The sequence below is a fragment of the Eumetopias jubatus genome, unplaced genomic scaffold (genome assembly GCF_037043125.1).
Source record: "Eumetopias jubatus isolate StellerSeaLion01/CBP00866 unplaced genomic scaffold, mEumJub1_p1.0 scaffold_6, whole genome shotgun sequence".
Taxonomy (NCBI): Eukaryota; Metazoa; Chordata; class Mammalia; order Carnivora; family Otariidae; genus Eumetopias; species Eumetopias jubatus.
In genome coordinates, this window is record NW_028274812.1 from 53476883 (window position 1) to 53489621 (window position 12739).

General features: G+C 44.7%; 1 protein-coding gene across 1 annotated transcript in view; it reads right to left on the reverse strand.

The window, feature by feature from the left end:
• Window positions 1-200: 200 nt before the first annotated feature.
• SOBP (sine oculis binding protein homolog) overlaps window positions 201-12739 on the reverse strand; it is a 139130-nt gene continuing 126591 nt past the window's right edge. The window contains exon 6 of the mRNA XM_028104245.2: window positions 201-2150. Coding sequence (XP_027960046.1) covers window positions 201-2150 — 1950 coding nt within the window. The remainder of the gene's footprint in view (window positions 2151-12739) is intronic.

A 12739-nucleotide genomic window follows, 5' to 3' on the forward strand; every position in this document is an offset into this window, starting at 1 on the left:
TCAGTTTCCTCAGCTGTAAAATGGGAATGATGTTGGATCAAAATGATGACAGCGTGGGACCACACTAGGTGAACTATAAAACATGTACGGTAAAATCATGATGATCAATATAACTCTCGCGCGCCTCTGCCTTGTAAGGAGTAGTAGGGAGAGGTGCACTGGCTCTTGCGGGGTAGCACCCCGGTGGACATACAAACCTTTTACTTATTCTGATTTCTAATTCGGAGGCACCTCCTTTTGAGCGGAGGCTCCAGGTCCTCCGGCCCGGCGCTGAGCATGGGCGAGGAGATGATGCACGGCGCCATGGCAGTCTTCTCCGCGGGTTTTGGCACAGGCTGGATCACGCAGCCCGTCTTGGGCAGCATTCGCAGAGCATACGCGTGGTCCTCGTCCGCGGGGTTATTAAGGTTCGGGTCTGACTTGTCGCCCCCCGCCAGGGCCTCCTCCCCCATCAGCTTTTTGGCCGCCTCCCCGTCCAGGTGACAGTTGGAAGCACAGTTGTTCTCCTTGACCGACTCCAGTTCGCTCACCGCCGGCTCCTCGGGCGACAGCAGCTTCTTGGGGGGCGCGGGCGGCGGCGGCGGCGGGGGCTGCTCCGGCGGCGGCTCCGCGCTCTTGGCGCCCTCGGCGGCGGCGGCGGCGCCGCGCGTGCCGTTCACGATGACGTTGCAGGCCGCGGCGGCCTCGGGGCCCGCGGGGGCGCCCGGGCCCGGATCGCCAGCGGCTGGCGGGCTGCAGTGGCCGTCCCTGCAGCCGCCGCAGGTCCTACGCTCCGCGGCTCCCGGCTCGCGCTCCGCCTTGACGTGCGCGTGCAGAGCGCGGTGGATCACGTTGTGCAGCCGGGCTCGGTGGCCCACCGTCAGGTCGATGACGCCGTCCTGCGGGCCCTGCAACACGCCGGGGAAGCCGAGCTGGCCGCCCGCGCCCGGGGGGCTGCCGGCGCGCCGCGTCAGGTCCACCACCTCGCTCCGGCCGTGGTCCGCGGGCGCGGGCGCTAGGCTCAGGGCTTGGCCGGAGCAGCCGGGCGGCGAGTCCGCAGACTTGGACGAGCCCTGCTTGGAGTCCCTGGGGGACAGGGAGTGTCCGCCTGGCTTGCCTCCAGCCGCTGAGGAGTCGCCAGGGGCGCTCGGAATGAAGTTCTCCCCGTTGCTGGAGAATCCGTTGGGGGGCTTGGAATCATTGACGTGAGGGATGGGAATAGGGATGGGGATGGGCACGGGCAGGGGCACGATCACGGGGTATGGCACGAGCAAGGTGGGGGGCGGCACCAGCGGGGCGAGCGACGGCAGCCCGAAATTCATCATCTGGGGCACGGGCATCGGGCCATTTGGCATCATGCTCACCGGCGGGAAGGGGAGACTGGGCAAGGGCGCGCCCGGGGGCGGTGGGGGCAGCAGGCCCGGGGGGTTCCCAGGCATGGTCGGGGTGCTGGGGGGATGGATGTGGGGCGACAGCATGGGCCGGTGCATGGGACTGGAAGTGGGGCCCAGGTTCCTGGGGCCGCCAGGCGGGGGCCCGATGCCGGGGAGCATGGGGTTGGACAGAGGGCTGTTGGGGTTGGAGGCGTGGTGCGGCGGCCCGCGAATAAAGGGCGGGCGGATCTGCTGCATGATCTGTTGTTCCATGAAGATGGGCAGCGGCACCGGGCCGCGGTTGGTCATCACCATGGGAGGGCTGCGAGGCGGGACACCGAGGGGAGGCCCGATGCTAGCAGGTGGCTGGACGGAGACAGGAGGGATGTTTGGAGTCTCGCTGATGGGCATGGACTTGGGCACTGGCGTGGGGATTTTAGTGACAGAGCAGTTGGCAGTGTCAGATGGAGAGACGGTGGTGGACGACGATGGGCCAGGGCCCTGGCTTTGGCCAGCTGCAGCCACCGGGGAGGGGGCCTTCCTCCGAGCATCTGTTAGAGGGATATTCCAAGAGTCTGGAGTGAGCAGCTGCACCCCGGTGCCTTCTGCTTTATTTTCCATGGGAGGGTGTAATGTGCTGCACAGCCCAGCTGGAAGATTGGCCTGTGTCTCTTTGTAGAAAATGTCCATTTTGTATTGATTGAGACATTTTGCACTGCAGAACTGAAGCCTTCTTTCCCCGTCCCCAAAATCCAGGTATTCTTTTGTGTGTCTTATGTGCTTACACCAGTCACATACCTACAACACAGTAATAAAAAGAAAACAAGATAAGCAATTTCCTCTGGTAGATCGTGTTTCATGTTTCACAGAGAGGTTCTTTCAAACTTTATCACAATTTTTCGAACAGGCTGAAGTGTTCCTTTCTGAAAGGTAAGATTCTTAAATGTTCATGAAATGATTTCTCCTTGGAAGTCAGACTTGCTTTTTAAATAGTAACTCTTTGGAATAGCAATTATCACCATCTTCCATTAAAAACAATTCAACAACAACCCAAAACCCTGTTGTGCCCGTTAAGCTCAATGTAAAGGTGGATCTGACAGAAAGGCGTACATCTACCTGCCCACATATTTTCACCTGTCAAAGAGGCTCGTTGTCAATGTAAATGTGAACAGTTGTGGAGAGGAGGATCCTCCAGGAAGGTCGGTGGCCTTTGAAATAGAGCCCCGTAAAATTCTCCTCACGCAAAGTACTTTACACTATTGACTGTGTTCAATAATGCAGTTGGAAAGGTTGTGCTGTGTTAACCAATAACACAAAGCGCGGAACATCATTATGTCTGGCTTCCAAAGGGAAACTTGGAATTAGTCATGAAGTCTGTGTGAGGTTTAGCTATTCGCAACCTGTGATGTTGCAGCAAGCTAGAATTATTTTTTGAGCTGTTTGCCCACTCTCTCTCAGTAGTCAGAATTTTTGGTGACATTTCTTGGCAGGCAGTCTTATTTAACAACTTTTCAAACACCAGAGAACGTTTTCCAAAAGTTGTTATGGCTTCTTCCCCCCTTCAAATCTACTCCTGGCAAAAGAAAGATATCACCAAATTTATTTTAAAGTTGGGCTGCAGAACTAATTAAAGGCTGAGAGCTTTTCCCAATTGGAAATCACTAGACATCAAAGTTCAAAAAATAGTCATTCTCGGCTTCAGAACCCATTACTTTGGAGAAATTATTGTGATTTCATTAACACATTAATTTTGCAACACCATCAGCTCTCACAGATGGTGAAGACATGATCTACAATTCAAATATGACTCTTGTTTGCACAAATGTCTTTCCTTCATATGGCATTTTAAACAAGAATTAATATGAGTAATCTTGCCATAGCTATAAACAGATAAACAGATGTCAAAATTTTCAGTAGTTCTTTCAGTGCCTTACTTTTTTGACTGAAAATTACACACATGATTTTTTTCTTTTTCTTTTTTCTTTCTCTCTCTCTTTTTTTTTCCGTCATTTTCTTAGCACTCAATCCATACAGCAGCAGAGGAAGAATTCTGAAATGCAGTGAAATGGTGAGTTCACTGAATTCAAGGCTCTCCTCCATAAAGCATTGGTTCCAATATTGCTCTAAATGGGACCTTGTTTTTGTTAAGGAGGGTGTGTGTTGTTCCGTTGTTGGTGCATGTTTTTTTTTTTTAACTATGGTAAACTGATAGCATTAAAAGATGATAACTTTTAATCATGATTGGTCACATCAACAATGCAAAAACAACATATGCTGGGCATTTGATTACTCATCTCATTTAATGCTCAGCTTTCCTTGACTGTAAACAGTGGTGGTATGCTAGTCTGTGACTGGGGGTGCATACACTTGTGGCAGATGTGGGTCTGTATGTGTAAATCCACTCTCTTCCTTCTCTTTTTTTTTTTCCCACTGATACTTGCAGGTAATACACCGCAAGGCATGAGACTGAACTACAGATACTTACTGGCAAACATTTGTTTTTTGTGTAGTCTCATATGAAATTACCCTTTCAAAAATCCTTGTTGCAAGAGGAATAATTTCAATGCTAATATACTTCTGGGTTTCGGTACAGTATTTTCAGGTTTCTTTAGAATTAACGGGATTTTTTTTTTTTTTGAATCATAGTTGAGATGTCTACAAGTTTACAAGTAAGTGCAGAATTGTCTCTGATGAAAAGAAACACAGAAAATCCATCAGGCCCTCAAAATTCTTATCTAGATAAAGGTTAATAAACTAATAGTTAAACCTTGAGGCAAGTAAGTTATTATTTTTAAAACCTGATCATTTTTATAAAGTTAATATGTAATGATGTGACATTTAAATCCCTGTATGAAACAAGGCCACCTGATTCTGTTTCAATATTAGGCATCCATAGAAAGCCTAAAATGTAAACTTATAAGCTTGAAGGAAAGGATCAAATATAGCTTCTTTAATCATGAACTAAAAAATATTATCAATGAATTAAACTAATTAAAATAATATGCCAAATTTTCTGGCATATTTCTTTTGGATCTTATTTTTTAACCATAAGGGGAAAGAGTTTTCTGAAATCCTTAGTTGGTTTTTAAATTGCCAGATTGAATTATTTGCCTCCAGAGGATTCCTCTGTTTCCTCAAGCTAAATAAATATTTTCAAGTGGAGTCACAAAAAATAATCTAAATATAACTGAAATGTTCTCCCTTCCTTTGCTTCCTTCACTTTTAATAATTCAGTGATGAATAAGGAATGCTCGTAGATCCATCCCAATGATCAAATGAGAATTCTCTACCACATTTTATCTATTTCCACATAAAAAGAAATTCAGACATCAAAGTTTTAAAGCAAAATTCTATCAAACTTTCCGGTTAAAGCAAAGGCCTCATGTTTACAACTTCATTTCCTACAACATCCTAAAGCATTTAGGTGATAGTGTGAAAATTTTATGACTGTCTCGTTTTGGGTAATGTGAGTGTGAATGTCTGTGTATCTTTGCCCTATTATATTTCAATTCAGAACACTGACCTAAAAATACAGAAAAGCAATGCTTCTGATGAAGCAAAAAATTATTAGAGGAAAAAAAAACCTGTCACTTAAGAAATAATGAATCAAGTCTGTCTTACAGGACACATCATTTAAGATGAGGTCAATGAATTTATGGCACAAATGGCTATATCATGTGAGGCAATAAAACAGTTCCATCATTCATTCCACATCTAACTAATGACACACTTCTGGTAATTAAAGATTTCATCATAGGAGCCTGAGCTGACTACTTAAGATGTGATAGATGAAAAATATACTATAGAGCTCTCTCTTTAATAAAATAACATTTGCATATCCCTGAAATACACAGCATGTGTCTCATAAACTATGGTTTTCTGAATTGCGTGTTATGGGGTATTCTTCCTTTCTTTTTCCACAGGCGGCTTTAATTTTTTTTTTTTTTAACTTTTTGAGGCATTAGTTTTTTTCCTATTATGCCAAGAAGTACCAGAATTCCTTCAGATATTTTCAAAGATAAAGATTAAGAAGTGCAGAGCTCGACTCACTGGGCTCTGGAATGATTTCCCCCTAATTCCACCCCAGCTTTGTTTCTGTTGGAATCTGGCCTCTTTGGTCCCACTTCTCTCCCTAACAGGTCCCAGATTGGACAGAGCTGAAGCCGTTTAACGATGGCAATCTGGGGACTGAACAATCAGCTAAGGCAAGGCCATTGAGCAAGACAGCTGAAATGCTTCGTATCACAAATACATAATGTATCACCAGAAAGACAAAAAAGATCACAAAGGAGATAAACACATGCGTATTCCATTCAACCCTATAACAGCAGTCCTCAAAAAGATTAAATTTACCTTCCTGGGATGTGTCCAATTCTAAACAACAGAATGAACATTTCCTTTAGTCCATTTAGAGTATTTATATTTTGGTGGCTGACTGCCAGGGTAGTACTTATAAGCTCAGTGGCCTGATGGATTCACTCCTTTCCTGTGAAATAAATAAATGTGTGGCAACCTACACGGCTAAACTACTCAAGAGACACTGCCTCAGCAGAAATATCACTTGTTCTTGATAGAAGAAAACTGGAAGGCAGGACTTCTGGTTCCTATAACTCTTTCCATCTTGTATTTCCCCTGGAAAGAAAGAAAGCTATTCATGTTGGCAACTGAGCCTTTATTTTTATATAAACGTCCAAAGTCAAAGCCAAAGTATGCCATGAGGTTACCCACATGGGCATAATATATACATTCTGCTGGGCTTAAGAGAAGATTCGGGTGACCGGGGAGGGGGTCAGGGTTCCTAATTAACACATTAATCAGCTGTTGACTGTGGGAGTGAAGTTCACCCTTTAATGGAACCCACAGCCGCCTTCTGAGTGGCAATCTGGCATGAGGCACTATTTAATTAAGAAATCCTTTTGCTGAAATCTTTCTTACCTGGGCAAAGATATTTGTCGCAACGGAACAATAAAAAGATATTAGCAATCCCCTGAATGCCATCAACATTTTGAAAAACAAAACAAAATCTTCATGTGCTCCTAACTTTCCACAAATACAGCACCAAGGTAATTGCTTAGAAGTTATAGCTCCTTAAGCGAAATTGTAGCTTGCCCTAAGAGGCCAGTTCTCTGGGTCTCGGCCTGTTAAATGTGGCACTGATCTTGCAGTCCACATTAGCTCAAAAGGAAAAAAAAGAAAATCATGAGCTCACCCAAGAGTGAAGCAAAGGAGGACAGATAGACAAGGGTGGGGGCGATCAGTGTTTTTAAAGAGTCTGTGGTCTGCCCGTCACCTCACCACATGAGTTGAGGGCCTCAAACTGACCCCACCTGACAACCTGCTTCCAGCCTCACCTGGCAGTCCCATGGCCCCAGCAACTGGTTTTTGGGGTTAGACACTGCCTGCATCAGGGCCCTAATTCAGTGCCCTGGGGCAGCAAAGGATGGAAATCCTTTGGAAAAGGAATCCTATGGAAATCACCCGGGATTTGGAATCAGAAGATGTGGGTTTGAGTCTAGGCTCTGTTGTTTACTAGCAGGGCAGTCTTTTCCTCTGTGAAGTGGGCCTAATAGTAGTAAGGAGTAATGCCTGTGTGCCAAGGCAGATCCCTCCGCTTGCTGCACAGTGCATTTTTTTTTCAGTCCCTAGCCCGCCTCCCTCATGGTTGTTGATGTCCCAGGAACATCCCATATGTTTAAGTTCATTTTAACTAATGGGAGGATGTTTCTATGGCAATGTGAGTAAGGAACGGGTAATTGTCATGCACAGCCTTCCTATGAGCCTGTGTGTCTTAGAGACAGAAGGGAGTGCATTTCTCTCTGGGCAAATGCCTGCAGCACCTCACAGACACCAACCCCCGACCCAGCTTCCTAGGAGACTGTCCCAGGGTAACAGAGGGGTTATCTGCAGGGAACCGAGCTGATGGTTCTATGCGCAGCCCAGCTGACCACCAGCCTGAGAAGACCCTAGTCAACTCCTCCTGCCAGAGCCCTTCTTTTCCAAGGCCAGTCATTCTCTAATTTAAGCAAAAGCTTGACAAAGCAGCATGGCTGCTTGGAAAAGAGTGTTCGAACCATTAAAAGGAATAATTCCTCTCCGGCTCAACTGCTGTTTGGATAGTGGAAGCCATAAACTGTACTATTCATGTTTTATTAAAAAACAGAGCTGATGAGAGATCTGCTTGACTCATTACATGGAAGGGCCAAAAGCCACAGTAGCACCGGCCTCGCAGACAGGATGACCCAGGCCCTGCATGGGAGAATGCATGTGAGGACGAGCCCCCATGGAGTGGGGAGGGGTGCACCAAAACCTGATTCGGGGACCAAGCTCACCATTCCAAGTTTCCTTGCAAAGCTGGATTAGAGAGTGAAGGACAGAAAAAGATGGCCTAGCCATAGATTTTTTGCAAAGTCATCCAGAAATCAGAAGAGGGATTTAGAACAAGCTATTTTTTTTTTAAAGCAAATTCATGGAGAAGTTCATTTTCAAAACAAACTTTCTGCAGGTTTGGGTTTCAACATGATGATGTTTGCTGCATAGTTCTTTTTATTTATGGATCTTATTTGTTTTTTTGTTTTGCTTTGTAGTTTGGTCTCTCTCTCTCCCCTCTCCTTTCTCATTTCTCTAATAGGATCTGGAACTCAAGGAGAGGCAACGAGCATCTTTGTTAGAATTTAAAAATCTCATTAGAAAACCGCCCTGTAGGAACCTTATACCATGACTCAAACTTTTCATATACATTTGAAGCTGGATTTCAGAAGTCTTGGCCCAGGTGACCAGGGCAAGACCCTTCTTTTGCACATGTACCATGAACTCTGTCTAGCAGAGAAGAGATGGGCTTGGTTTGAGGATCTCAATGAGCGTTGACAAATGGCTCATTACTGACCCAAGTCTGTTTCTACAGCCAAAGCAAGATATGGAATCCTGGCCTGTATTCAGTGACCACGGGTCCTCCTCACAGCCAAACACATGACTGAGAAGAAGGTCCCTTTGGTCTGACGTGTTAGCTTGCCTAAGAGTATTAGCATATCATCACAAAACTCTCGGCTTCATTTATGCTGAATAAATACAACTTACATCTTCCTAACACAAGTCATCCAGAAGGAAACTAAAAAATTCAAACATTGGAAAATCTGGTCTACCTGGTGCCAAATGTCTGCCTCTCTGTTTTCCAGTTATTGGCCCTGAGAGGACACAGAAATAGCCCAAGAGATCTCAGAGCAATGAAATTTAGCCCTGAAAAGAATCTTAGAGATCAGCAGGTCCACTCCTCCAGCCTCCAGCTCCTGGTGGGGTCAGGCTCCTAATCACTCTGAGCCTCAAGTGCTCAGCTGTGAGATGAGCTCATCAATAGTAACAGCGCTCCCTGAGAAACATGCCAGGAAGAAAGAACCAGCCCATTCTCTGGCTGCTTCTTGGAGGCTCGTAGCTGCTCCTGGTAAACTCTCATTCACTTACCAACTCTATACTGATTACTTGGAACCTGTCAGACACCCGGCTAAGAGCTTTACTTGCAGAGTCTCATTCAATCCTCTTTTAACAGTCTTGCGCACATTTCTTGGCTCCCTGGTTTACAAACTGAACCAGCTGCTACCTGTGGATGCTCAGGATTGTCCCCACTTAAGCCCCTGGTGTCCATCTCTGCCCAGTCCTCAAATCTCTCCAAGATACCCCATCAAAAATTGTGACTTTTATTATAGTGCCTGCTGGAAGCCCCGATTTGATGTAATAAGAATTTAATACTAACGATAGCTAGCATTATTTAAGCATTAGTAACCATGCTAACCCTGTTACATGGATTACCTCGTTTAATCTCCACAAGTCCCTTATCACCTGGATAACTGGGGTTTAGGTAGGTTAAATACCGTGCCCAAGATTATCTGTGCAGGTAATAGATGGCAGACCCAGATTCTAACTTAGATCTGTCTGACTTCAAAGGCCATATTGCCCCCCCCAACTATCTCAAGGATTTTTGCATTTCCTTTTAAAGTTACAGGATTAAGATGGTTGACTAATATTTGACAATAACCTCATTTTGAAATTCCAGAAGTTAGTCCTCTAAGGAACTTCACAGGTCAAGCTCAACCTGACTCCCCCAGCAAGCTTGGGTTCCCTTCTACACATACACAGACGGTCTTCCAGGTAGCACTCAGACTTCCTGTGACAGGGAGAACCATCCAGATACATCCACACAGCCAGGGATTCACATCATAGCGATCTGTCTCCTTTGCACTGATTTTTCTGGTGGCCTTTTAAAGACGACTGCGATACAATTGCAGAGCCCTATGCAGCTTAATTTAAGGCAGCCCGTTCTGTTGACGGACAGTTCTGATTATCAAAAAGCTTAACCACTTCATGTCCCTGTTACTTCCACCCACTGCTAGCAGTTCTGTTCACCAGGGTCTCCTAGCACAGGCCCACTCCTCTTCTCAATCTCAGCCTATCAAATACTTAAAAAGAGCCATCATAGTTTCCCCAGAATGTTATTTTTAAACATCCCCTGTTCCTGTGCCCGTTCTCCAGGAGGACAAATTCCTAGAGCCTCCTGTCCTGTCTGTTCTGCTGTGCCTCGTACCGGGGCATATACTTCACCTTGGTAATGCCCCTCTTAAAGGGTGGTGCCCAGAATGGAATGCAGCAGCCCGACTGGCAGAGAGTCCAGGGAACTCTCCTCTCCCTCTACTAATACCTCCACTAATAACCTCCACGAATATACCTCCACTAATACCACCCAAGAATGTATGTGCTTTTTTTTTTTTAGGAGTCATATCCCGCTATAAGGTCTTTGCTTTTTAAAAACAAACATGTATTGAGTAACTGTTATGTACCAAGCTTGAAGCTTTCACTTATCTCCTTTAATTCTGACAACAAACTTATAAAGAAGCTACTGCTTTTTCCATTTCACTTGAAAATGAGGAAACAAAGGTTCAAAGAGATGATGTGGTTTCCCGAAGCACTCACAGCCTACAAATGGTGGAGCCAGGATCCAGATCCAGAACTTGCACCCCATCCTCTTTCTCTCTGCCACACTGCTTGCTTCATTCTGAGCTTCTGGTCAACCAAAACCTTTTTCTCCTAAGTGCTCATCAATCATTTGTTTAATGATATATTCAAGGACTTTTGAGGGTAAGCCATCCAGCCTATTGGGTCTAGAGTTTCAGAAATGAGAAACTCTCTCCCAGTTTTGAAAATCTGGTCAACATTTGTCCTTTTTCTGTCCTTTTAAAGCCTCTCCCATCTAACATGATAGAGCAAAGATTATACAAAAGTAGATAGAAAATTATCTACAAGTTCCCTCATAGGGGCTCAGAGATCTAAATTTGCTTAGCATAGCAGGTGCTTTCTGCCTATCTCTTTGCCCACAATGTGGAATTCATAGCCTTTTTTATGGTATCTGTCCTACCCAGTCTCGAGAACATTCTCTTTATGGAGACAATGGAAAGAAACCAAAGAAGAGTTGCCCAGCCCTGCCTTCTCACCTGTTTTTGTTAAATATTAACCATTTGCTCTAAACATGGATCTATCCAACTCTCCTTCTGGTTCCTTTCATGAGCATAGCCCTAAGAGCTCCCTTTATTATCTTGGGCAGTTCCCCAAGGGTTTAGCCCCTCATGCATCCTAGCCTTTTTGACACATAATTCATTTTTGGAATTTCCCACCCCTCATGTTGCTCCTCCATCACTAAGACTATACTGAGTCTCCCTCTCCTTGGAACTTAAGCAAAATCTGCTTTTCTAAATTCTAGGGAATGTGGCTGGTCACATCCCAGCATTCTCTCCCTCTCCGCTGCACAGTCCAAGATAGTTGGGTTACTTCCTCTCTCCATCCACATACTAAGCAGCGCTCCTCCCTATTAACCAAATGGCAGTCAAAGTAAGATTCTCCTCACTGTTTCTCTGCCTTCTCAGAACTATCAACAAGGCATGGGAAGAGAGGTCAATTACTCCGTTTTTTAAGAGAATGACGTTCTTAGCAGATATTTAGGTAAGCTGTCCCATGTCTTGCTTCTTTGCTAAATAATCTATTTTTAATGTTTGTTTCAGATTTTGTACTCAATACCCCAAAATAATTCTTTTGGTGTTTCTTTTTTTTTTTTTTTTTTCCTAAAATTCCCATCTTACATTTCCTCTGAAGTGCATGGATTGCCATACAGGGATATATTTTCCTGAATTTTACCCACCTATTAGATACATGGGTGGGGGGGTGTTGTTTTATATTTTAGTTCTTCATGTTAGCTCTAGTCTAGGCACAAAAAAACCCAAAAAACAAAAAACCTCCAAATATCAGTGGTATCTCTGAGATTATTTTTATCTTTTCATGCCCCCAATCCGGGGTCCTTCCCACTCCCTGCCTTGGTAGAGAGATGTCAGAAGCCATTTGTATATTCCTGCTCATGACTTTGTTTACTTCTTCACTATCCCATCTCTTCCCGTCACACCTGCTGACTTCAGTGTGGCCAGTTTTACAGGTTTACTGAAGTTTTGCCTCTCTTCCCTACCTCATAATTTAAATTTTTCTTGATGAGAACCTTAAATCTCTAAATACATCCTTCCCAATCCTCATTCAATGCCCCAGGCTTTTACTCTTCACTTGGGAAGCAGCATGGTTTGGTGAGGAAAGTGGTGAGCTAAGAATCATAAGACCCATGTCCTGCCCACCCTGTAACTTTGGGTCATATTTCTGCACCCTTGGGCCCTCTATCTCCCTTCAAGTTCTGCTGTGAGGATCAAAACAAATAGTGCAAATGGAAGCATTCTGAAAAACATAAAGTGTCATATAAGTATAGATATTTTAATTTCATGATTATAGATATATAAGAACCACACTTAGATGTATAAAACAAATCACAGAGCCAACTGGTCTACCTACACTCTACGCTCATTTACCCGTATTTTTCTATTAAACCTCAGTTATAAAAACAAAGAGAAAATCCACCACTATGAATTTTCCTGTGATGTGTACTTCAAAGTAAAAAAGCACACCACAAAAATAAAGCCCAGAAACCGAAATCAACAAAACACTTGACCCCCAAATCCTCCACTCTTTCCAATGGCTTGTGGAGTGTTTGACAGAAACGTAATTGCAGTAATGAGGAGGTTTGCGGGCCAGGTTGTGGTCTTAGGCTCACTGCGGATGTTTTAGCCCTAGGCTCAGCTTCAGGCCAGCACCAGTCGCCTGGGCCAGAGTCACCGATGGAATCCCTTATGCTTAGTCACACACAAATGTGATATTTATGGCATCTGGTGCACAATGCTGCAAATTCAAAAGGCCTAGGACACTGGGCTTACAAACTTGGGGAAAAGAAATAATTTAGGTTGCCTATTGTCTTGTCTTTTTAGTTAATTAAAACCTGTGAGAACACCCACTTGGTGGCAGTTTCTTAAGTATCT